Below are 27,192 nucleotides of genomic sequence, written 5' to 3' on the forward strand. Positions count from 1 at the left end.
TGACATGTAGGAGTTTGCTAGAAAACTATGTAAGTTGTCAAAACAGCAAAGCCAAATAATGTACATAATAGTGAAGACATTCTAAATGGGGATAATATAAATGTTATAAGTAGGGACACTGAATTAGATGAGTTGGTTTATAATTCTAATTTGCTTTTTTAAAAAAATAATTTATTTTGATTTATCAACAATCACTTCCATAAGCTTTTGAGTTTTAAATTCTTCTCCCCCTCCCTCCCCACCTCCCTCTCCAAGACAGAGTGCAATCTGATATAAGCTATACATATACATTCTTATTAAACATATGTAATTCTAATTTGAAAAACAAAAACCTTACCATACTAATTACTCCATGCAAAACAACTGTTTTCTGCCTTGTTGTTCAGAGTAATATAAAAGATTTTGTATTTTTTCTCATGGTCTGAACAGAGTGTCTATCTTTCAATTATAATTTTATGGAAGCCCAATATTGTCAAGACTAGTATATCCTTAAAGCCAGAAAAGGGCAGACAACTTTTAATAAGCTCCATATCTACTTCTAACCAACCAAAACTGCCCTCAGTGTAAGGAAAAGAAAAGATGAAAAAGCACAAGGGTTTCATTATGCATTTTATTTCCAGTGAAACCAAATCTTTATTACTGCTGTGACCACAGAAAGTCTTCACATTTGATGCAAATATGAGAGATCAATTACAAAGTCACTTGAGTGGCACTATTTTTGACAAACCCAAGAAGTTTATTATATTGTGTAAAACAGATTATAAGTATAACTTTAATAAGCTTTAACTGCACTGCAGTTGCAAGAAAGCAAACCTATGATGTGTCACATAAATGGTAATTGTTTTAGACTGATTTAACTAATGCTTATTTTAACTGCAATTAATAGTAACATATTCAACTTAAGAAAAACAGTTCAATTTGCTTCAACTTTTAGTTTGAAAATATCAGTTTTTATTGCAAACCTAAATATGGTTTAGAAAGTTTAATGCTTCCTTTCTAAACAACAATATATTATATATAATATTTAATGTATATTTATATATACTTATTTTCACATTGGAACTAATTAGAAAGAATTTACAAGTTTAGTTTGATGGACTGAATGATCTCATTTCAAATGCTCAATTTTACTGAGTTCCCGTAGCAGTGTGGACTGAAGGCAGGGAATCAGACAAGAAAGAAGTGGCAGCAGTTGCTTCAGGAAGGATGGGCGCAAGCACGTGACGGCAAACAGGGCATGTTCCTGACTGAAGGAGAAGAAAAAACAAGTTAACAGCTAGTAAAGACATAGTAAGACTGCCAAAGAAAAGTACTCTGATTTTTTTTTTTTGGAAAACAAAAACATTTTAAATCTGACCCTGCTAAAAACTGGTGAAATAACTTACCCCAAACACTTAAAAGACCCCAGCATGAAAGGCCCAGGTTAAATGGGGACCTTACATAGATAATTTAAAGTGTAATGCAAACATTAGTGAAATCAAAAACCCACTTAAGAGACTAAGGTTGTTCCACCAAAACCACTGGCCAAAGGATCCAGGTCATTCTTTTTATTATACCAAGAATCTCCTTTTAATGTCAAGTTCAATTCAGAGTTCACAGACCACAGTTTAGGACTTGGGAGAGGTGGTTGCTTTCTAGACAGTCCAAGAAAAACAGAGGTAGGAAAGGAGAAAGAACTATGTTGCAGGGTTCCAGATGTGTCTGCCTGTCCCCTTGCTAAGCCAACCCTCCCAGCAGGGCTGTCCCAGTGAGAAGAGCTGCTGGAGAGAGAAGTCTCTCTGTAGCAAGGCCACTGCCTGGTAGGCAAAGAGCCACAGGACCATTCTATGCATGGAAGGCATGTCATGAGCTTGTCCAGCCATGACACTACAGGCTGTGTGTTCTAGTACACATGATACACACATATGTATATGTACATGCACATATGTATGCACACCAGATACATGTAACGTTATTTGTGATTTTCTTTATATGTCATTATATGTTGTTTCTTGCTTAGTTCTAATCCCTTACCAGGCACAATGATGAAATTATGAGGATATAAGGAAGAACAAGGACAACGAAAAACCCTGATACTGTAGATACTACTTGGGACAAAATTGTGGTAATTTAAAGCTAGATTGCAGTACTGCCATGTAAAGAGAACATACATAAAATGGACAGATTTTGAGACATTTTAGGACAATGTCCCAAGACTGAAGCTTTTCTCAGTTTCTATTGCTTTATTTCATTAAAGACTCTAGTATAGCAAAGATGAAAATGAAGAGTTCTTTTCTTTGGGGAGAAAGAAAGACAAAAGACAACTTCATAGTCTTCTTTGCTCAAAAGATCAAGATGTAGGAAAAATGGTTAAAAACTTTTTAATCATAATTTATCTACTTTCCTCTATCTCAAAAAGAAGACAGCTCTCACAGGTTCTATTGAGGAAAGACATAGGATACAAGCGAATCCCTCTGACCCAAAGAGCAGGAGTCATAGTTGGTGTTAATTGTATCTTCTTATTTGAGCAGCAAAGACAAAAAGGCTAAAAATATTACTGAAGATAAAGAAAAATACAGCTTAAAATGAAAATAACAAATGTGGCATGTAGAAATTAGTTAGAAAACTAAATAGTCAAAAAGGTAAAGTCCAATACTGTATATAATAGTGCAGACATTCTAAATGGAAACAATATTAATGGCATAATATTATGAAGAAGACAACATTTTCAGAATAAGCAAACGAAGGAATAAATAAAATCATTAATCTGATTATATAAGTAATTTCATTAATCTCTATCTATAAATTGTTAAGGTCAGGAATATAAATGTTGTGAGCCACATTACATACTTTTAGGAATTTTCTGGGATACTACCTGGAAAATCAGCTTGAATTAGATAGCTCTTAAGTAATTTTGGTAATTAGACTTAAGGGTTTTATTAAGTTGTAAGATGGTATTAGATTTACTTTGAAAATAACTCAGTAGATTTTTTTCCCTCAGAAAAAGGGACTAGAGATAAATTAAGCAGATCATTAATATTTAAATTTAAATGCTCTCAAGTGCATATAAAGAAGTAAAACAATGATGTAAAAAAAAGAAAGGGAAACACTTAACCTAGACGAAGGGGTCATCTTAAGACTCTTTAAAATGAAGTTGATCAAATACTTATGCAAAGTGTGCAAATCTTAATGCAGAGGAAAATTTCCCCAAATCTCAATATTCTCCACCATGCGTACAATATTTCCAAGGGAATGCAGAAAAAGGACATACTGAAATACTCCAATACTACTTTAATATACTTTAAGTGGACTACTTAAAGCCCCACTGAGATATTTACAGTTATACTAGATCAAACACACATTTGTAAAAAGTTTTTTTAAATTATTAAGATTATGACTAAAAATTGGTTGTGCATTTCCAGAATTGCCATTAGATATACTTAGTTGTCTTCTATGTTACATGTCACCAGTGCTATCAGTTAGCAAAACAGTTTAAAAATATCAATTTATAGTTGTTATGTGGGTATGTATTTCTAATAATGAATAAAAACAGAATCCCAAAAATAAGCAATTCAACAACAACATTTATTAAGTACTGGGAGTGAAATGATGAAAAAGAAACTGTCTTTTTCATCAAGTGGAGGTGGACAGGATACAACATGCATAAAATTAGTAAATATAAATTATCTACAAAGTAATTTATAGTAATTTCAAGAGGGAAAAAGAGGGAAGGATAACAATTGGGGACTACTGGAAAAAAAAGGCTCATTTACAGGGTCACACCTGAGCTATACTTCGAAGGAGGTGGAGGTGAAGAAGTATATTTCCAAGACGGGGTCTACATGTGGATGGATGTTTACAGTGAACAGCTATTAAGTCAGTTTGAATGGAACACAGTGTATGAGGGGCAATAATTTCAAATAAAGACTGAAAAGGAAGATGGGAGGCTGATTGTGAAAGCCTTTAAATATCACGTGGAGGATTCTGTATTTTATCCTAGAGGCAACAAAGGGTTAGTGGAAATTTCTGAGGGAGGGGAGGAGAACGGAATGGTCAAATTCATGTAGGAGATGTATTAAAGAGACCAGAAGTAGGAAACCAAAGAGTAGGCTATTACACTAATCCAAGGGAGAGGTGATGAGGAACTGAACTAGGGTAGGTAGAGGCTAGATCAGTGAAAAGGAGAAAGTTGTAAGAGATGTAGTAAAGATAAAATCGACAAAACTTAGCAACTGACTGAATAAGGAGTGGGGGTGAAGGAAAATGAAGAGTCAAGGAGAATTCCAAAGTTGGTAACCTGGGTGACTGGAAATGGTGCTGAAAACAGAAATGGGGAGGTTTAAGGGGAAAATGAGTTGCTTTGGACATGTGACAATTAAACCTATGGGAACTGACAAAAGTACCAACAAAGTGATGGAAGGGAAGAGAACAAGCATTTATTATATACATACTATGTGTCAGGCACTATGCTAAGCTCAGAGAGGGCCCAAGACAGAGCTTTATGAGATTCCCGCACCTAGTAGGCTAGAAGGTGAAGATGATCCAGCAACCGGACACTAAGAGAGGAGAACATACAGAAATCAGGATCTTAGAAGGGAAAACTGAGTTTCTGGGAGGAGGGGTAGCTGATAGTGTCAAAATCTGCAGCGAAGTAAAGTAGAACTATGGTTTTGATTTTAGTAGTTAAGAAATCACTACTAACTTGGACAGAGAACTTTCTGTTGAGTAGTGATATTAAAAGCCATATTGCAAGAGACTGAGGAGAAGTAGATGGGAAATGATGAGGCAATGATAGTATATGAATTTCTTAAGAGACTGGTTATGAAAGCAAGAGGACAAAATAAAAGGATGATAGCTTGAGGGTATGGCAGAGTCAAGTAAAGGTTGTTTTAAGAATGGAGGAGACCTAGATACCTTTTGTGTTGTATAGAAGCAGCCAGGGGATAAAGAGATATTGAAAATGAGAGAAAGAACAAATGATTAAAGGAGGTAAATCTTCTAAAGGAGAAGGGAGACAGGGTTGAAAATATAAGGGGCAGTTTGCCTTGGAGAAGTGAAGCAAAGGAGGGGAAAGAGAATGGGGAATTTTGAAGTAGGGGAGTAGGGAGAAGATAGGGCTTATGCTTGATCATCTATATTTTCTCAATAAAGAAAGAGGTAAAAAAAATGCTTAGAACTATTTTCTCAGTATTAGTTTCTAGAAAAAAATATATATTGACACCTGTAAAAGCCAAATAAAAACTTACCTTCTGCAGCCAAAGAGTTACACAGGGTTTATGAAAGAAATGGCTACATGGTAACTCTGTTATTATTTCATCCTTAATATATTCACTGCAGCAGATAGCACAGCACTGTTCCTGACCAACAGCTGAAAAAACAGAGTATTTAGTTCAACTACATGTTCATAATGTTTAACTTAAATAAAATGGAAAATGAAAATCATTTCTTAAGTGAGTACTCAGAACAAAACTCTGATGAATCATGACTCAGTCAAATCTTGAAAATCTATACTCTGCTGGGACTTGCAAACAAGTCTGTACCTAACAGGCGTTCACTTTAGTCTTTAACAAACAACCTTCATTGAAGGAGGAATATCTGTTCCAACATGCCATTTCACATTGCCAAATGCTACTTCATGAAATGTAGCTGCTATGTAAAATGCAACAAAACCTTTTAATGTTTAAAGTTCCATTTTACATGCAGACTGATTGTGTACTTTAGCATACAGCGAATGAATCATTTTAACATTTCCTGGGTTACGCTTTTCCTACCAGTGTGATCTTCTGTAACGATGGTCTGTGGAAGACAGTCAATGCTTTCTTTGCTGGCCGGTGGATGAGCCTGATCGACATCAACTGCAAGAGACTCTAAATGGGCCAGGGCGGTCTGGGAGAGAAAAAGTCACGGCGGTTTACTGAAAAACAACTTCAAACAGCAAATAACCTGTCTCATGGTAACTATCTAGAGTTTAATCACAATATAACAGGTCAGTTTAACTTACCTCTTCTTCAAAATACAGATATTACACAAAAGATATTACTTGACTTCTCAGCAACTCTTCTTCCTAAAGTATTTTAGACTCTCATTGGAAATAGAACTTGGCCCAGGGAACAGCAGCCCCACGGAGGCACTGCTCCCTCCTCCCACTCTCCATCATAGGTCTTAGGAAAAACTAGCAAGGCCTATAAAATATGGAGGAAGAGAAGAAACAGAAACATGGGTGGGTGGATGAATCCCCTGAATAAAGGGAAATGAAGAACACGGTGGAATAAGGAAGCAAGAAAACCTCGCACTTTATTATAGAATTAATGTTAAAGTCAATACAGTTGGACTTCTGGTTTATGGACAGTCTTAGGTTAAATGATTTACTCAACTTTTTATTTAATTTGGCAAATGTTTGTTAAACATTAGATATAGAACACTATGCTAGATACTGCTGAGATACAAACTTTAGTTAAGACACCATCCCTCCCCTCAGCTCAGTACAGTAAGGGAATACCACATGCATACAATAAATACACACTAAGTACATATGACAGAAACAAATGGTTTTGGAGATAAAAGTTACGACCAACTCTGAAGGAGGGGAGATTCATGGAAGTATTCTTGAAGTAAGTGGGCTTTAAAAGATGAAAAGGAATTCAATGGGCAGGGAGAAGTAAGGGTGGCATTGCAGGTATAAGGGGACAAATTTGAATGCAAGTGAATAGGAGATAAAGGTAGAAAAGAAGAGTGGAACAAGACTGCAATAGGCTTTGAATAATGGGCAAAAGAGACTGAACTTTGCTTAGAAGGTAACAAGAAATCCTTGAAGGAGTTTTAAATCTGTTTCCCAACTATGTGAAGGTAGATACTGGGGGAAGGGGGAAGCAGAGGCAGAATGCCCTATTAGAAGATAATTGTAATAAATACTCCTAGTGGGTAATAATGAGGGTCCATACAAGGGTGGTAACAATGGGGATAAAGGATGGGAGGGAAGTGTGAACAATGCTGAAGAAATAGAAATATAAAATTTGACCATGACTATTCTTGAAGCACAAGCTGTATTTAGTACAGACTATATTCCAAATAAAGTAGCAGCCTAGCAGGCACGTAGAAATCTGACCATGAGTTCAGGAGACTCGTTTCAAATATATGCCAAGCAAGGCACATCACCTCCTAGTGCTGCAGACAACTTTTTGAAGATAAGAATCTTCAAAAAGTTGCTGATCTATACTGCTTAAAAGAATTTCCACATTGGGAGTTCCTTACCCCAATTAAGTCATGTCTGTTAAAAAATTTTCAAAAAAAGTCATGCAAATAAAATACAAAAATTTCTATCAACACCAAAAGTTGCTCTTTAGGGGTCAAACTTTAAAAAATTTAAAAAAAAATAACATGTACTTTTCTCTAGATCTAAGAAAAATGAAGTTCATAATACTGAACTGCATAATATATACATATAATTATAGTACCCAATTTGCAAGGTACTGGGGAAAACCCCTACCTTATTCCTTCATTAAAATTATTTTTTTTCAGAAAAGCTTTTTTTGGTTAATATTTAATATTCAATAAATGGCCCAAATTCACTTGAACTCAAATGTAATGAATTCTGGTGGATAAGCAAGAGCCTGGGATATACTAAAAATTAACCTAAAAAAATTAAATTACTCATTTCTAAAGAGTAATTTGCGGTTTGGATTTTTATTTATTTCTTCTACTGGAGCCAGTATAAAACAGTGGGGGAACACAGAAAATGTAGATTTGAATATCAGTCATATTACTTATTAGTTTTGTGGCTTTAGCTAAGTCATTTTACTTTCTGATGCCTTAGTTTTCTCATCTGTAAAACCCAGATACAAATACCTACAATATCAACCTCATAGGGATATTATGAGGATCAAATGACATCAAACGTAATGAGCTTTCTTGATCAAAAAATTCTATATGAATGTTAGCTGTTAACATTACTAAAGATACATATTAATGCATTAATCTTACATTTAAAATTCTAATAAGCAACAAAAAATCCATTTCTGCCTTCAATTAATGGACATAATTCTCATAGTTCCTGGCATTTAACTATGATTAAAAGTTGGTACTATTCTTTTGCTTTCTTATTTGTAAAAGCAAGACTTTTTCCTACATGTTTTCCCCTCATTTTGCCTCAAAACAATTCTGTTCCCCTTTTGGAATCCCTAGCTTCATTCAAGGTTCAACTCAAGCGCCATCCATCTCTTTCATAAGGCCTTTCTTGATGTCCTCTATTTGAAAGTTTTAACCCTTAAAAATTACTTTGTATTTCCTTTTTACATACTTTTTGTTTACTTTAACAAAATATGTGTAATTTCTCCATTGATGAAAAGTTTCTTGAAGGCATTTTTTTCTTTGTAGTCCCTCCCCCACTCCCCTTCACACTTAGCACATACTAGGTGCTTAATAAATGCTCCTTGAACCAAAATGAATTAGTCAAGAATGTCCTTTCAAGAATATTTATGACTCAGGAAATATTCCTTAAAATTCAGCCAACTTTTGCCATGACTTATTGCATATTTTAGGAATGTGAGACTAAATAATTGTGAACTAAACAAACTTTACTGATGTAGTTGACAAGTAAATACTTTCCCCCCTCCCTTCCATTTTCTCAGAATATAGAAATGAGGGATTATGAGACTAGAGAATGTTCAAATTATAGAACCCATTCAATTTGTTTTTCAAATATACACGTATGACAAATATAACTTGAATGAGAATCTGTTTACTGTTGTACACAGCACTGGAAATCAGCAATCTTTTCGTTTTTAAAAAAGAAATGGTTGTATGTATTTAAGGATTACTAAAACTAAATATATGATAAAACTTTATTATTTAGAATACTGTTTCTTGCTATTAGTACAACAAATTACTTTTAGCAATTAGTGCAATGAAATTACTTTTGTATGAACTGAGATACTTTTAATTAAAAAGCAAAATATAGGTTAGTCGAGTTAATCTTTATTTGGCATATTTCAAAGTAAGGCATACTTGGAATTGTGAATAATCCTGATTACTTGTCTATGTATTCATAATAGATTCATGAAAAAAATTAAAATACTCATTTTTCTTCCTTCTTTCTTATCTTCTCTACTTCATAACCACTCCCCTTGTTTTGAACTTCTTTCATTTTCTTTTATAAGATAACCAGAAGTTGGTAGTACATTATCTTTGGTATTTGCTGTAGCAATGCTGTCCAAATGTTCACAAAAACTTTCAACTTACTAAGAATGGTTTTTTTGGTGGATTACTCCTTCTGGAAGCAATTCAGGTGAAAATGAATAAACAAGAAAATACCTAGGCAGGTTTGATTCTTGGCTCAAAAAACAACCTCAGCTATCTTCCTACCACCACCTTACTAACAGGAAAGCAGGAGTCTTTTATAAAAATTACAGCAGATATTTATACTGATTAAAACTGGGCAAAGCACTCTGCATATATTCTCCTCTTGATCCTAACAACAAACCTATGAGGCAGGTACAAGAGAAATAAAGAGAAAACAACAAACATAAAATAGGAGAAGAATCAGACTTGGGAGAGAATAAATTTATGAAACAGAAGAAAAAACACTTTATGCTTAGGAACATGCCTAATGCTTAAATTCAGAAAATTTCAGTAAAAGGCAAATTTGAGAGGACTGAAAAATGAGTAGCTGAAAAGGGCCAGCTTTAAACAGAATATAATACTGCTGAAAGAGATGAATTATTTCTGGCATTAAAACAAGTGTTTCTACTTTGATGAAGGATTTGAATTCCGTGAAGCAGAGAAAAGAATCACATCTAAGCATTCATAAATGGTAATTAGGAAAAGAAAGAAAAAAATTGAAAAGGTCTTGGGAAAAGAGGCTATAGAAATTGAGTTGACAAATAAAAGGCTAATACTGATACACTTCAAAACCACCAGGGAAATTTAAAGCCACATAGCAACTTGCTTGAAAAGGTGCTAACTTGTTTGGTGGGAGAAATTTAGCTTTAAAAAGAAAAAAAGAAAGAAAATGAGAACTCAGAATAATCTATAATGTATAAGATCAATTTATGTAACTGAATTTGAAAAGTTATTGTCAATGGATTTCCATGGGTGTTTCAAACTCTGAATAACAATTCTTTTAATATGGTTGGTAACAAAAAAAATATAAAGCCTTCTATGGGTAATATTTTATAATTGTTACTTAAACTACATATTACATTATTTTGAAAGGAAAGTTTTCTTTATATTCAATTATATGAAAGCTATTACCCACATTCATTTAAAATACAGCACAAGTGAATGGAAGGCAACTGTTTCCTAAATGTTTCAAAGAATATTTTGAACTTGAATGATGTGTGAATCTGAAGTTTAAGCATCAAATGCAAATCACTGTTTTGCTTTAAAGATTAAATATGATTGATGATTAACTTCAATGCACATATTAAATTCTAAGAGGGGAAAACATATAAACAAGTGCTGAGAATGTAGAGGGGAGGGATAAGACAGGTACTTGTTTAGAGGCAAGGCATCTAATAAGGAGAAGGAAATATAAAAGATGTCTATAATGATATGAAGAAATGCTCCAAATCACTAATAATTAGATAAATGCAAATTAAAATAACTCTGAGGTTCCATATGGTATTTCTCATCTCATAGCATTTGTAAACATTAAATAATAGTCATACCACAACAGGAGCTTTACTGAATTTTATAAAAGGGTGACAACTGGCAAGAGGGCTTAAAATAACTTAGTCAAAGCCCAAAGGATATGTGGGACACTATTGAGAACCTTCTAGTTTCTAAATCTATACTAAGCTCAATGAATAAATTAATTCATATCCTTTGATACAATTTATGCTGTCAAACTTTCTCTGCCTTCATTCTTCAGGTCTGACCTTTCTTCTACAGGTACCTTTAGAAAAGCACACTATGGAAAACTGGATTTAAAACTTGCAAAGAAGACATTACACAAATAAGATAATTAAAGGCTCAAAGTATTTTGGCATTAAAATGTACAGGTGAATAGGGACTGGACATGTGATTTCAGTGGTACAGCAAACCCTTTGGATGAAGAAACTCCCTCCATCAATATAGGTCATTACCTTCTCTAAAATACATACTCTTAGAGAACTGCCCAGATCATGTAGATTTGTCCAGAATCACGCAACAAATGTGTATCAGAGGCTGGACCTGAATCTCTAGGGTATTTATAAATGATACAAAAATAATGAGACTAAAGACTAAACTTGACTGGGTTGTCTATTCTGAGTCAACTTTCAAATAAAAATTTCCCTCAATGTCGTTATTTCTTGCTCCTCACCCATCTTAGTCACCAATAAGCATTTATTAAATGCTTGCTATGTACCAGGCACTTTGTTAAGTAATACAAATACAAGCAGAAATAAAAATAGTTCCTGCTTCATGGGGCTCACATTTTAATGAAAATAACACAAAAAAAGAAAACTGAAAAGGTTGGGGGCATGGGATGGGCAAGGAGGGGAAAGAAGGTAGAAGGTACTTGGCACTGGAGAATGGTAGAGAAAGTCTAGAGTGCAGTCTAGAGAGGAAAGAGACATGGCTGGCATGGGTGCCCTCCTAAAATGAATGTTCTGAGAGGCACCATCCAATCAGAGGGGAATGGTCACAGGAGTGGAGGCTACTTCCAACATGTGAGCTCCAGTACTGGAGAGAGTTTCCAGGAAGAAGAGGGTTCTGGGGCATGATAAAGAAAATCTGGAGTGCAGCTGGGTGAACAACTAGAGGCATCGCACCATATGCTCCATAACAAAACTGTGTGGCATAGGTGGGAATTCACAGAGCCAAGGAGCAGGGTGAACTCAGATGCTGATGGGTTAGCAAAAACCTATACAGGGCTACCAGTGACTATCTTCCTCTACTCTAAGACTACCATGAAGAATTATGCAACAAAATTTATTAAAGTTCTGAAAGATTCTTCTTTGTTATACCAAAGATCTTAACCACAGGCAAGTAAAATTAAGCATTATTTTTGTTGTTGCTTTAAAATCGGAGAAAAAGGAAATGAAAAAAGATCAGATGTTTAAATAACACATTCATAGGTAAAATATTAGTAAACTGTAATCCTGTTTTTGATTCTAAAATAATAGGTGATTATCTATTAGAACAAAAGAGAAATAATGAGATCAAGAGGGTATTCAAGGATGGAATTGCAACTGTGTCAAATACCTAAAAGACAAAAAAGGTGTTGATTAAAGTATTGGATTTGGTGATTAGATCACCTTTGAAAGGTCAATTTCAGTGGAGTTGTTGGGGGATAAGTCAGACTGTGGGAAAGTAAATGAGTGGCATTAAACTGGTAATGGAAAAATGGTCAATGCTTACAAGGGTATAGGGAAATGGGTATGCTCATGTATTGTTAGCAGATTTGTAAACTGTACCATCTGTTCTGAAAAACAATTTGGAATTATAAAAAAAGTCATTAAATTGTAAATATTCTTTGACTCAGAGATATCACTATTGGACATATGCTTGAAAGAGGACAAAGACAGAGGGAAAGGTTCTAACTATTTATACCAACAATTTTTGTGGTAGCAAACAGCTAGAAACAAAGCAAATGTCCAATGATTGGGAAATGGCTGAACAAATTATAGTATATAAATGTAATGGAATCTTATCGTGTCATAAACAAATACATATGAAGAACTTGGGAAGACTTTTTTAAATTGACTCAGAGAACCAGCAGTTCAACTGACAAAATGTCTACAATAATAACGTGTAACATTTACATAAAGGTGCTGTAGGGTTGGCACTGCAGTTTACATTTGTTATCTCATTTGATTCTCACAACAATATATGAGGTAGGTGCTATTAACCATTCTCAATTTATAGCTGAAGAAAATGAGGGTGAGAGAGATGACTTGTTAAGGGTCATACAACCAGTGTCTGATGCAGAATTCTGACTCAGGTTCTTCTAATTCCAAAACAGTGTTCTATCCACTGAGTTACCTATGAATCAATCTTTAATTTTAGAAAGCTGTTGCCTCATGCATCCTTCCCCTTGGCAAAGAGGTGATGGACTATAGGTACAAAATGAGGTAAATATTGTCAGATATGGTTAATGTGTTGTTTTGCTTTGCTTAATTATACTTCTTTGCTAAGGGAAGTATGAGGGGGTAACATAAAGAAGTAGCATATAATGGTTTTTTTTAAAAGCATCTATAAAATTTTTTTCAAAGTGTGATGATGTGGCAATGAAAAGAAGGAAAAAGCTATGAGAAGTTTAAGTTGATAGCAGAGTACAGGAAAAGGTTTGTTTTTAATGATAGTGATGACTTACTGGCTCTTTTTCTTCCGCCTATAGACATGGACATGGAAAGGAACAGTATTAGAAAAGAGAGGGAGAGAGAAGAAATGACTGATGGAACACAGTCGTAGAAGTAAGAAGGGCTAGGACCAAGGGTTCAGATGGAAGGACTGAAAGACAATTTTACTCTGTATCAGGAGGAAAGGATAAATAAAGATACATTAGTTTTGAGGTATGAGAAATGGAACTTCAGGGAGCTCATGCTAGTTGGTCTCTTCTCACTAAAGAAAAAGTGAGATCATTTGTTGAGAACAAGGGGGGTAGAATTAGGTTGAGAGATCAATGAGTGGGCAAAGAAGTCTGGACTAACAGCTATGAGAAATGAAAAAGGGAATGACTCAATTATTCAACAAACCAGTATATTATATGGGTTAGTTCATACATATGTGTTATGTTAAATATGTATATATATGTGTATGTACATGATATACTATTATTATATACATGTGCACATACCCATCCCTACATACAACGTGACTATACACATTTACCTGATATCATGTGTATGTTTTATTTTTAATATACAGGGTGTCCCAAAAGTCTAAGGGCAGTTTCAAGCTATTAAAAGCTTAATGGTCTATTAAAAAATTTAAAAGTTCTACAAAGCATAAAACTGCCCTAAGACTTTTGGGTCACCACGTGGATACACACAATGCAATGCAAAATATACACATACACATTAACACTTACGCATAGTGCAAATTAGGACATGGATATACACATATTTAAATGTGCATATGCAAATAAACATATAGCTATATGCAGACATAATCACACAAACGTAACTACATCCATTGGATTATGGACAAATCAACATATCCATGCAATGTACACACATGTATGAAATAACACACATCTGCAATGTACTCATGCATTGACACACATGGAAACATGCCACACATGCTTATATATGGACAAACACTGCCCCCATACACAAAGAAACATAAACACACAACTATACACATGTATTTCAATGCAACTACAGGTCATCTACAACATCTACAAACACAGACACTGACACATACACAAGAGTATACACATAAACAAAGGATTATAGATTTAGAGTTAAAAAGGTCCTTAGAAGAAGCCATTGAATCCAAATCCTCTGAGGTCAAGTGACTTGGCTGAGGTCACTTAGATTTGAACCTGAGTTTGGCTCCAAGGCCAGTGAACCTGATTTACTAAAGCACAGGCTATCTCTCCTACACACACAGACATACTTCCATACCTCACATACAGAAACACAGAGGAACAGGTACTAGAGCTGTTATTTCAATGATACAGGGAATTCCTTCTCCAAAAGCAGGTCAGCATCTTCTCTGCAGCTTCTAGTCTCAGAGAGTTGCTTATAGCCCTGGGCTGCGTCCAGCACATGTCAAGGATGGTATTTGTACCCAGAAACTACCAGGTTGTAGGTCAGGTCTTGACATGCTAAGGATATTTATAATTATTCATTGAGTTATGCAGTATAGGGAGTTAAATGCAACATGAGAATGCCCATTTTTCCATTCTGCGTCCTTCATATAAAAGAAGTTAACAACGTACCTCCATAGCCTGGGCTAACCGCTCTTCTAATGCCATGTAGGTGAGGAACTGAGGATCCACATAAGAAATTGCTTGGGCAACTCCTAAACCATCACCAAATTCATCCAGGAGCCTGGAAAGACACACAACATGATTTGGGAAATAATTTTGTTCTGGGAAAATATACTACATTACTCAGTTTTTATATGAGACATTTTAAATCATACTTACATAAGTTATAAACATTTTGGAAGAAGAATCAAAAACACAGAAGCAATTTGTGGGAAATTATCAATTCAATGGCTTAATTTCTGCCAACTAAACTCTTTCCCACTGTGTTTTCACTTTAGTTTTTGCCACTGGGAGTACAGGTGGGAAGATTAGTCTTTGTGGTTCAACTCCTTGGGCTGAGAAATTAGGCAGTAAGGACACGAATTGTGCTTGTGTTCTTGAAGGAGATGTGATATATCATGAAATGAAAAAATAACTTACTTGCTTGGTTCTTTATTTTGTAATAAGATTATCATATTTTAAACTCCTGCCCAAACACTAAGATGTATCACAGAAGCCCAAAGAAGAGCACAATTCCCACTAAGACAAAGTTTTTACACAAGACAAAGTTTTTAGCTAGATGGCTAAACATTGTATATTTATACTACACTTAATTTTGCCTTATCAGAAGGATATGCCAAAGCCAGCCAAGGAACAGAATAATCAATCAACAAGCATTTATCAAGGACTTTCTATGTGCCAGGTACTATGGTAGGCACTGGGAACACACATATAAATACTAATGTTTTAGTCAATCAACAAACATTTATTACACGGCTCTAATGGGGCAGGTACTGTGTTAGTTGTTGGGGATACAAATACAAAAAAACCTGAAATAATCCTTACTCCTAAGGACTTTCCATTCTAACAACTTTGTGACCATCTCTTCTCTCAAACCTCTCATCTCTCAGTGAGAGGACTACAACTCATCACATACTAACACATGTGCATATAAATAAGCATCACACACACACACACACACAAATTTTATTTTTTCATTTGGCAAATATCTTCCTTCTCTCCCTTCCATCCCAAGCTCCACCCACAGCTGAGAATTTAAACAAACAAACAAACAAAACAACAACAACGAAAAAATTGTTAGAAATGTATAATCATTCAGAATAAATTTCCATGCTGGCCATGTCTCCCTAAAATATATGTCTTATCCTGCACTTGGAGTCTTCTACTTCTGTATCTGGGAGTGTGTGATATGTTTCTTCATTAGTTCTTGGGAACTATGGTTAATTATTATTGTAATCAGAGTTTCTAATTCTTTCAAAGCTGTTTGTCTCTTTACCATACTGTTGTCATTGTAAAAATCATTCTCCTGATTCTGTTGACTTCATTCTGAATCAGTTCAAACAATGTTTTATTTCTATTTATTTAGCTAGTAATTTCTATACAGCTCTAGTTTTTTCATCGGGTATGTTTAGAAGTTCTCTATTTCATTAAAGATCCATATTCTCCCCTGCAGTATTACACTCAGTTTTACTGGGTAAGTAATATTCCTTTGCCTTCTGGAATCTATTCCAAAGGGTCCCCTTGTTCACTATGGGCTGTTAAATCTTGTGTGATCCTGACTGTGGGTCCTTGGTGCTTGAACTCTTTCTTTCTGGTTGCTTGTAGTATTTTTTCTTTGACCTAGCATTTCTGGATTTTGGCTGTGATGCTTCTGGGAGTTTGTTCTCCCCACTTCCCCCTGCCCCAGGAGGTAGTCAGTGGATTCTTTCTATTTTTTTGATGATGGCATTCAGGTAATTCAATGATTCTTATGTTGTTTTTTTCTCCTCAATGTATTTTCCAGGTCAATTGTTTTTGCTACGAAACGTTCTATGTTTTCTTCTATTTTTCCCAAGTTTGGTGTTTTTTTTTTTACTTCATTTTAATTTTTCTTGTTATCCAGTGAAGTCATTGGCTTTGATTTGGTCCATTCTGATTTTCATGGATTTTGTTGCTTTGGAAAGGTGTTGTGCCTTTTATTTCAAGCTGTTAATTCCTTTTCCAATTTGTTCCTTTCTAGCTCTAATTTCTTTTCTAATTTCATTTATAACAACATTTTTCTTAAACTTTTGGAACTCTTGCTTCATGTCTTTTCTAGTTGAATGTGTCCAAACTGTTTTTCTTAGAGGCTTTGCTTGTAGATGTTTGGGAGTTATTTCCTTTTTCTGGGTTTGTGTCTTGAGTATCTCCATCACCATTATTTTATATACATATACATATATATGTATATATGTATATATATATATATATATATATATATATATACATATATACATATATATGTGTGTGTGTGTATATATATAAAAATTGCGGGGTTCCTTTTTGTTTGCTTTCTCTTCCAGCCTACTTCTTGACTTCTGACTTCCTGATGTTAGAATCAAGCTCTAGGAATCAGGGGTGGGGAACCTGTGGCCTCAAGGCTACATGTGGCCCTCTTGGTTCTCAAGTGCAGCCCTCTGACTGAATCCAAACTTCACAGAACAAATCCTCTTATTAAGGGGATAAATAAATAATAAAGTATTTGTTCTGTGAGGTTTGGATTCAGTCAAAGGGCTGCATTTGAAGACCTAGGGGGGGCCATATCTGGTCTCGAGGCCTCAGGTTCCCGACGCTTGTCTAGGTATTTATAGAGAGAAGGTCTGAGTTGGTCATCTTACTGCTTTCTTGAGGTATTAAGTGTTATATTATTACAGGATCTCAAGGACAGCTCAGGTGGGGGATCGACAAGCTTTCAATGCTCCCATATGTGGTACAAAACAGGCCTAAGTCTGATTGTTTTACTCCCTGATCTCATCTCTGTTAAGTTTCTCACCTGGGTTTGAGTTTGAGCAACAGTAGACTGTTACTGGACAGTCACTTTCAGACAGCTAGGAAGTTCTGTTAGTTTTGAGGTACAGAATTGCAGGTTCCACTGTGGGCTGGAATCTTGCCTTCAGATTGGGCTAGAAGCTGGAAGTAAGACCCTGCTCTGCTCCCAGGGTCAGAATAACACTGCTGCAGTTCGCTTCTGAACTTGATCCTCTCAGTCCAGGGCCTGCAGCTAGTCACTTCCCTGGAATTCCACCTCTGGGTATAGGTCCCCTTCACAGTCTGCCCTGGATCTATTACTAGAAACTGGGTAGTGAATGACAAAGCTACTATCTGACCCATTTTGATCATCCTCTCCTGAATGTTGTTTCTTCTCTAAATTTTCATGCCACCAAGTCCTCCTGGCTCTCCTTCCACCTAACTGCTCCTTTTCAGTCTCTTTTTGTGGTTCATTATTCAGATGACAACCTTTAACTGTGGGAGTTCCCCAAGGCTCTGTCCTATGCCCTTCTCACTCTCTCTAACTCTCTTTTGATGATCTCATCAGCTCCCATTGGTTTAATTATAATCTCTCTGCAGGTGACTTCAAGATCTACATATTTAGCTCCAGTTCTCATGTATCCAATTCCTGATTGGACATTTTAACCTGGATTCCCAGAAACAACAAAAACTCAATCAATTTAACTCGTCCCACAGAGAACTCATCTTTCCTGCACCCCATTTCTATAAATTTACTCCTTTTTTAAACTTCACTATTTCTTATGAAGGTACCATCACTTTCTTCCTCCTCTAGGTTCAAAACTTGGGTGTTATTGTTAACTACCCCTCACTTCACATATTCAATCAGTTGCCAAATCTTGCCATTTCTACCACTACACTATTTCTTTACAGCCGCTACCTTTTCTCCATTCACACAGTAACTACCTTAGTTCAAGCTTTGCACCATCTCACCTAGATTATTTCAATATTATTTCAATTATTTTAATCAGTATCACTACTTCAGTCCATCTTCCACAATGGTGCCAGAGTGATTTGCCTGAATGAAGCACAGCTCTTGCCACATGTCTCCTCTAACTCAATCTGTTCCAGTTGCTCACTGCTACCTCTAGGATCAAATATAAACTTCTCTGTTTAGCTTTTAAGACCTTCACAATCTTGCCTCAGACTGTTTTTACAGCTTTATCATACATTACTCATACTTCTATACTCTGTGACCCAGTCTAACTGGTCTTTTCTTTGTTCTTCACATATAACACTATTTCTCACCTCCATGCCATTATACTATCTGGCCCCTCATGCTTGGAATATATTCCCCTCTCTTTTCTGAGTCACAGAATCCCTCTTCATTTAAGATACAGCTTAAGCATCACTTTCTACATAAAGCCTTTCCTGATCCCCTCAACTGCTAGTGCCCTCTCTCAAACTATCTTGTACTTGCTGACTTTTTATTTTTATGTATTCTCTTTATATCTTTTCTACATGTATTTATAAGCATACTTATTGTCTCTCTCATTAGAAGGTAAGTGCCTTGCAAGTAGGATTATTTCCTTCATTATATTTGTATCTCTGACTTCTAGCACAGTGCCTAGCACATAGATGTTTAGTAAATACTTGTTGACTGACTGATACACTTTCATATTATTAGGATTGAAAATATCAAAATAAAATTAATTTGCTAGCTTGAAATATCTTTAGTTTTGTACATATAACACTAAATTGCTGGAGAATCCTTGGTACAAGAAGCAACTCTACACAGTATGGTTCTACTTTGGATCCTATCCAAGGGACCTCAAAATTACCAAGTATATTAGAAGAGTCCTTATAATATGACATTTAAGATACAAGATCTGTAGTATGAAATACCAAAGACTATTTCATATTAATATAGGTTATTCCAAGGTACTCTGTACACTCTTACCTTTTCTCTCTACACTAGTGATCTCATTAGCTTCCATGGGTTCAATGATAATCCCATACAGATGACTACCAGACCTTTATATCCATCTCTAGTCTCTTTTCTGAGCTCTAGTCCCATATCTGAATTGTCTGCTGTACAGTCCAAACTAGATATCCTGTGGCATCTCAAAATCATCATGTTCAAAATAAAATTCATCTTTTCCCTCAAAACTACCTCTCTTTAGAACTTCTCTATTGCTCTCAAGGACATCATAATTTTCTTCACTTAGTTTCACCTCATAGAGTTCAATTACACAGAGCTTTAAAAAAAAATTCTTCACATCTCTTTAAATTAATACCTTCTTTTAAATGCTGGTTCATTCATCATCACTTAGCTTGGAAGTAATTTATATCAACTCATTGTTCTAAGCCATCATCATTCTGTATTTTTATCCTACTTTTCTAGATAAATGCTCATTTTCCTAGTGTTTTTTCCCCAATCTCCTAGGAAATAAATCTAATAGATACATTTGGGGGGTGGGGCAAGGCAACTGGGGTTAAGTGACTTGGCAAGGGTCACACAGCTAGTAAGTGTCAAGTGTCTGGTCTGAGACCAGATTTGAACTTATGTGGCTGGCGCTCTATCCAATGCGCCAGCTAGCTGCCCTCCTAATAAATACATTTCTGATGCAGACAACTGCATAGAGGATTTCTCTGCTTTCAGGCACTCTATTGCACTGCAGGAAATTCAATAAAGCACTTTTTTTGGGCAACAATATCAGTATAAATTTTCCTCTAACTTCATTTCCACAGTATCATATATGGTTCCTCTAATATAGTTAAAAGTTATAAAACAATGTCTGTTCTGTTCACACACAAAGCAAAACTGGTTGAATCAATCAAGTGCATTGTGTGGCCAACTTTATTAACTAAACCACTTCAAAGAAAAAGCATCTAAAAGTTAGATATGGTAACTTGAAATCTAAACTCTCTATTTCATTCTGAAGCTTGTTAACATCAATAGGTACAATAATAAATGATTGATATGCTTACCACAGCATTAATTTTAATTGAACCTCTAAAATTTTTTTACCCTTGGCTATAGTCATTAAGTGATCCTATCAAAATAATACTCCTTTGCCATTTATAAGGCACGATAATTACTGCCAGTTTTTTATTTCATTTAGTATTATCATTAGAGTATAAAATGAAATACCCATGGCAGATTATAAGTAAAATGTGTTTGGCACTGCCAGAAACATTTATAGTTATACATCATAACTTAAAACTTATGTTTAAAAAAAACTTATATTATTAAAAAAGAATTGTCAAATACCATAGGAAAAAGAAATTAAAATAAAATAGAAATGTTGTCAAATTAGTATGAAAGAATAATATAACAAAACTGTGCTACAAATAGGTAGTATCCTAAAAACTGTCTCCGTATTTTGGTGGGTTATTTATTGGTCACAATCAATCTGACTGTTCATTCAAATATCAGAATTCATAGCATTCTTGCTCAAATATACTCAAATTTTCTATTAATCCAAAGAAAGCTCTTATTTATTCATCCAAAATATTCTGTTATTATTTTATAATTTTTGGAAGGGAGAGGTAGAGGCAGCAGCAGGATCTGAACCTGTGATTTCATTTGTGTAGGAAACTTTTGGTGAGGAAATCTTGTATACCAATGCAGCCTGAAAATATTGGTAAGTTATACTGTCAGAGCAGCTTAGGGGACAGAGAGGGCAAGTGACTAACTGTCATACAAACTATTATATATCAGCAGTGGGTTATCACAATAAATTATCATGACACTACTACTAATGCTGGCAATAAAGGAAAAAAGTCAAGTAGATTCTTTTCATTTTCATAACCTTTGAGAACCTTTTAAAAAACCTGTATGTCAGCTGCTTTTGTCTTAAGGACAGATATTCCTACTCTAAAGATACCCCAAACTCACTTCTTAAAAGGACTGAATGCCAATTTTCAACCAGATCTCTGTGCTAGCAAATTTTTTCACCTATTTTTCTCTAAAGTAAGCTAAATTGATTTAAGTTTTTTTGGAAAATGTTGTAATGAAAAAATTCAACACCTTCTCAAGTCAGAAGTCTTATATATTCATAATTATGGTCATAATTACAAATCATATGAGCTACCCTATAGTTCAAAATTTAACATACTGTGACCATGGAACAGCTATTTATCATAGACGAGACTAATTTGCAAATTAAAATAGATAAGTTTTCATTGACAATGTTTGAAACATACTGTGTGCCACTGTATGTCTCTTCAGTACTAGGTAACAAATCTGAAAATAATCAAGTTTAATGCACCTCATAAACAGAAAATAATTCATTCCTGTAAGTATTCATGTCCTTTTGAATACTAGATAGTAGTAACACTTTCGCTACAGTTAGGACATAATGACTTTTCAAGCAATGCAATACTGATTACAAATAATTTACTGGAGTTTTTTCTCTTTAAGAAAAAAAAAACTGTACTACAATCTGAATATAACTGAATTTACCAGGCTATATATTCCACCCTCCCCTATCCCCCAAATGCTTTCCCCAGGGAAGGTTCACTGCTTGTGAAAATAAATAAAACCAGAACATATTACTTGCCCTCAGCAGGGAGAGCTATCATCTCAAGGACTTTGGGTTAACATAGTGAAGTCACTGGGAGAGAAGCAGCCCAGATCTCACAAAGCTACTTCAGCAAGGATAAAATAGAGTATTATGCGAAACAGTAATTAAAAATTCCAAAGAAAACACTAGGTTAGAAGCCAGCAGGTACTATAGAAAAGGTCTAGCCAGAAAAGTCTAGACTGGCAACACAGTGCATGGTAGCACTCCAGCACGTGGCCCAGGGCTGAATTAGAGAAACCTAGAGCCTGCAGCTGTGTACTAGGGTATAAAGAGCGAAGCACAGACCAAGGGTGAACCAGTAAACTTGGAATCTGCACGTTGGGTCATTCTGATTCTGAATTAGTTTCAACAGCCTGCAAATCTTAGATTGGGAGGGTAGAGACCTAAAAGTTTGCAGGTCACTGGCCAGAGCCATTCCCAAGGGCCTTAAAGAACACAGCACTTAGTACATGGAAGACACAGTAGCAAGGCCTCATATAATACTCATTAGAACCAAACAAGTCCCTCAAATTTCTTCCAGCAGTGGACAGAGCCTGGGCTTGACACAAAGTCCCAACTCAGTAAGATTGGAAAAACGAGAAAACAAAAGAGGACACTAATGATAGAGAAATATGGATTTGGTGCTCCTGATATACAAACTCATGGTAATGCTATAAAATCTGAAAGTAAACCTCAAACAAAACCAAAGAATTTCAGGAAAAAGTGAAGCAAGAGTTTAAAAAAATGATATTATAAGTGAAATGGAAGTTCTAGAAGAAAGAACTGAAAATTATATGAGATGACTTATATGGAAACGTGTTTTGCATGTTTACACATGTATAACCTATGTAAAATTGCTTGCCTTTTCAATGGGGGTGAGAAGGGAGAGAGAATTTGGAACTCAATATTTAAAAAAAAGGTTAAAATTGTTTTTACATGTAATTGGGGAAAAAGAATAAATTATAAAAAAAGAAAAATATATCAGAGCTCTAGAGGAAAAAAAAGATTGGATGGAGACTTAGTAGCTTAGTACAGGACCAAAACTTACTAAAGTAGCAAACTCCCTGAAAAATAGAATGGACCATACAGAGGATATGTATCCATGAGAAAGTAAGAAATACCAGAAGAAAATCAAAAGAAAGAAAAAATAGAAGAAAACGTAAGGTTAAGGTACATTCTATTTTAAAAAAAGCTGACATAGGAAATATTTCAAGTAAAGATTATTTAGGAATCAACAGGTTCCTCCCAAATTATGACAAAATAAAAAATTTGGATACCATATTTGAAGAAATCATAAATGAAAGCTACTAAGACTTATTAGCACCACAGGGTAAAGCGAAAATATAAAGACTCTGTAGGTCATATCCTGGAACAAACTCCCAAATGAAAATTCTCAGGATCATCACAGCCCAAATTTAGAGCTTCCAGGTCCAAAACAAAAACAAATGAAAACCCCAAATTGCAAACAAAAAGAAAGGAAGGAATGAAGGAAGAAAAAAACAAAGGAAGAAAGAAAAAGTTCAAATACTAAGGTTCCAGCTTGACTTGACAGTTACCCCCACAAAGCAGAAAAGACATTAGAATATTATATTCCAAAAGCCAAAAGATAAAGGCTTACAAACACAGCCTACCCAGCAAAACTGAGTATTATATTACAAAGAGAAAAAAAATATTTAATGAAATAAAAGGACTTCCAAAGCATTTCTGATTAAAAGATCAGAACGGAGTAGAAACTTTTTGCATTTTAATGCAAACACAGTAGTCCATAAAAACCTAGAAAGGTACATTTATTTGAAGAATTAGAAGGGGGCAGTATGGTAAAAGTGTTCATCCACTCAGAATCCTAATGTCTTCAAAGGTCATAAAGAGACTTTAATAAGACAGAGCCTAAGAATAGCTGTGTTAGGTTTGGAAGATCTTAAGAAAGGGAAGGCTTCACATAAATCTCACTTTCAAATGAACAGAAAAAAAGAAAGCAGAACATACACACAGACAAAAAGAGCTTGGTGTATATTTAACTCAGCTGGGAAACTGGTGTGATGTGGAGAAGGGAAAAGGGGGGTTAAAAGTGAGGGTAAATTCAGTGAAGGATTGCGAAAACAAACTCCAACTTTGATGAAAAGGAATATGGTGCTGTGAATAATGAAAATGGAGAAGAAAGAGCTACCAGGGACTCCTGCTATGTGGAATGGGCTAATTCATTTTCTTAAAATATACTGAAACTGTCTTGTAGGTTTGATTGGTTTAGGGGACTAAGGCCTTGGTAGCTGACTTCCTTTCCTTGTTGTTCAAGTACAAAAAAATTGAAGAACTCCAGCAGCAACATGAAGCCTGTTTGAGGACTACCATCGACAACACAAAGGAAAGGAAGCCACATTCATCGGTCTATTGTTGATTCTTTAATGCTGGACTAGCCCAGACTACTTGGACAACTTCTCTACTTCCACCCCAGTGGTATTCTTTTTACACTGGCAATGCCTCCACTAGTACAGCCTCTTCCTCTGACTGTTGAGTACCTCTCCAAACCTCCATTTGAGAAAGCACCCATGTCAGTCATGCTCACTTCAAACCTGGGCCAGCTCATGACTTCCCAGACTACTTCATCTAGCCAAGACTGTACAGAAATAGCCAGAAACTATGGGTACTACAAGATTCATACCAGTAAAGAACCCAGTAAGAGTTCAGATGAACAGACCAGAAGTCCTCAGCAGTGTACTTCAACTGGGGATGTCCCAAGGAAGATGGAAACCCAGATCAATATTTTGATTATGAACACTGTGAGAGGGAAAGAAGCCTGTAGCATTGCTCTGAATTAGGATGTCCCAGTGGGGCTAGAATTTGACAGAGTTCTTACTGAGGACACTGAAGGCTGCGAGTACTCTGACCATGGACACACTAGCAAAAAGAGAGGCCAGCAGCAGAAGCTCAAGAAATTGAAGTCAGAACCAAACAGGACCTAACAACCCCCTTCAAGAGGGCGGGAAGCAGTGGAAATAGCCCTGGTATAAAATTCTAAGTTATCATATGAGACTAAAGATAGGAGTAAACAGAAGACAACCAAACACCAAGAAAAAGTATTATTAGGGGCAAACCCAGAAGAAGAGAGTAATTCCATTGTAGTCATACAAGCAGTACGGAGTTTAAAAAAAAATGGGTTGGTCACAAAAACTACAAGAGTACCTGGAAGAAATGAAAACCAGATTTATAAGTGAAACAAGAGGTCTGGAGAAAAGAATTAGGACATGAAAAACTGAACAAAACCAAAAGATTAAAAAAAAAGAAGAAAATGTGAGATATCTCCTATTAAAAAAATAACCTGGATAACAAGAATCATTAGAATCCCTCAAAACCATGACCAAACAAAAACCTTATTCTGAGAAACTGTATCGGAAAACTGACTCACTAGACTTAGTACATGCAGAGAGCAAAATGAAAACAGAAAATAGCTACTGGTTTCCTTCTGAAAGAAATTTCAAATGAAAACTCCTTAGAATGTCATACCCCAAATCCAGAACTTCCAAGTCAAAGAAAAAATACTGCCAGCTGCCAAAAAGAAAGAGTTCAAGGAATCATAGGTAGGATAACACAAAACCTGGAAGAAATTACCATAAAGGAGAAAAAATTTTGTAAAGGAGAGAAAAGCCATAATAGAATTCCTAAAATAAAAATATCTAGGACCAGATGGACTTACAAGTGAATTCTACAAAATATTCAAGGAATAATTAAGTTCAACATTACATAAATCTAAAACTGAGAGCAAGAATAATCTCTAATGGAGAAATGCTAGAGGTCTTTCAAGTAAGATCAAGGGTAAAGGAAGGATGTTCATTATCATCACTGTTATTTGATGTAGTTCTAGAAATGCTAGCTTATAGAATAAAAAAAGGAAATTGAGGGAATAGACAATATAATAAATATCATATATTAATATATAATATTATATAATATGTAAATGTATTAAAATTTAGGAGATTATCTACCAAAATATACTCAAAATTTCTATAAACATAATTAAAATACTCTTTGCAGAAATACAGATCTAAATAACTGGAGAAATAGTAACTGCTCATAGTCTGACCATGTCAACACAATAAAAATGCCAATACTATCTAGATTAATTTATTTATTCAGTGCCATACTAAATTGCCAAATGGTTATTTTTACAGAATCAGAATAACAAAATTCAACTGGAGGACCAGAAGATCATGAATCTCAAAGAGAATAACAAAAAGTGTGGTAGGGGAATACTATTGCATTGTAAGAAATGAGGAAAGAAATGGATTCAAAGAGACTTGGGCATACTTCTATGAAATGATGCAGAATAAAGTGAGAACTGAGAATGGCTACAATTGTGTAAAGAGATTCTTAAAAAAAGATGCTTATGTGAAATACTTTGATCAAAACAATAATTAATCGTTACTCCAAAGGACTGATGATAAAGCATGCTTCCCATTTCTTGAGAAGAGAGGTTATAGACTAGAGGTGCAGAATAGGATACACATTTTCAGACACTTGCCAATATCTGAATCTGTTTTGTTTGCTCATGCTTATTCGCTATAAAAGATTTTCTATTTCTGTTGGGGGAAATATTTCTGGGGAGAAGGGGAAAGTATTGATAGTGATGTCCCTATTATCCCCCAAAAAAGTAAAGAAAGAAAAAATGTTGATGAAGCATTTAAAAAAATAATAGAGAACAGAAGAAGATTCAGAAAGAAACACAGATGAGCAAATCTCTGGAACTTTGGAATTAATATGCCACCATAATGAACTGGACACTGGACTTGGAATTTGGAAGATCTGGGCAATCATGCTCTGGCCATTTACTAGCTGTGTGACCCTGAGTAAGTCACTTATAGTCTCTCTGCCTTCTAGTGCTAATTATATGCTTCCCAACACCACTCCCCCCACCCCAACCAATCTGTATATAATGGACATCCATGATTTCATATATGATCTTATTATTCTGTTCTTTATATATGAAAG

General features: G+C 35.2%; 1 protein-coding gene across 8 annotated transcripts in view; it reads right to left on the bottom strand.

Annotated features, from left to right (window-relative positions):
• Positions 1-596: 596 nt before the first annotated feature.
• The window catches only part of PJA2 (praja ring finger ubiquitin ligase 2), a 119,501-nt gene continuing 92,905 nt past the window's right edge, over positions 597-27,192 (bottom strand). For all 8 annotated transcript variants that reach the window (XM_020968833.2, XM_020968832.2, XM_078153091.1 and 5 more), the window contains 4 exons: positions 14,846-14,957; positions 5,751-5,865; positions 5,226-5,347; positions 597-1,247 (listed from right to left, as the gene is read on the bottom strand). In XM_020968833.2, coding sequence (XP_020824492.1) covers positions 1,128-1,247; positions 5,226-5,347; positions 5,751-5,865; positions 14,846-14,957 — 469 coding nt within the window. In that variant the 3' untranslated portion in view covers positions 597-1,127. The remainder of the gene's footprint in view (positions 1,248-5,225; positions 5,348-5,750; positions 5,866-14,845; positions 14,958-27,192) is intronic.

The sequence above is a fragment of the Phascolarctos cinereus genome, unplaced genomic scaffold (assembly GCF_003287225.1).
Source record: "Phascolarctos cinereus isolate Bilbo 61053 unplaced genomic scaffold, phaCin_HiC Scaffold_4;HRSCAF=312, whole genome shotgun sequence".
Lineage (NCBI taxonomy): Eukaryota > Metazoa > Chordata > Mammalia > Diprotodontia > Phascolarctidae > Phascolarctos > Phascolarctos cinereus.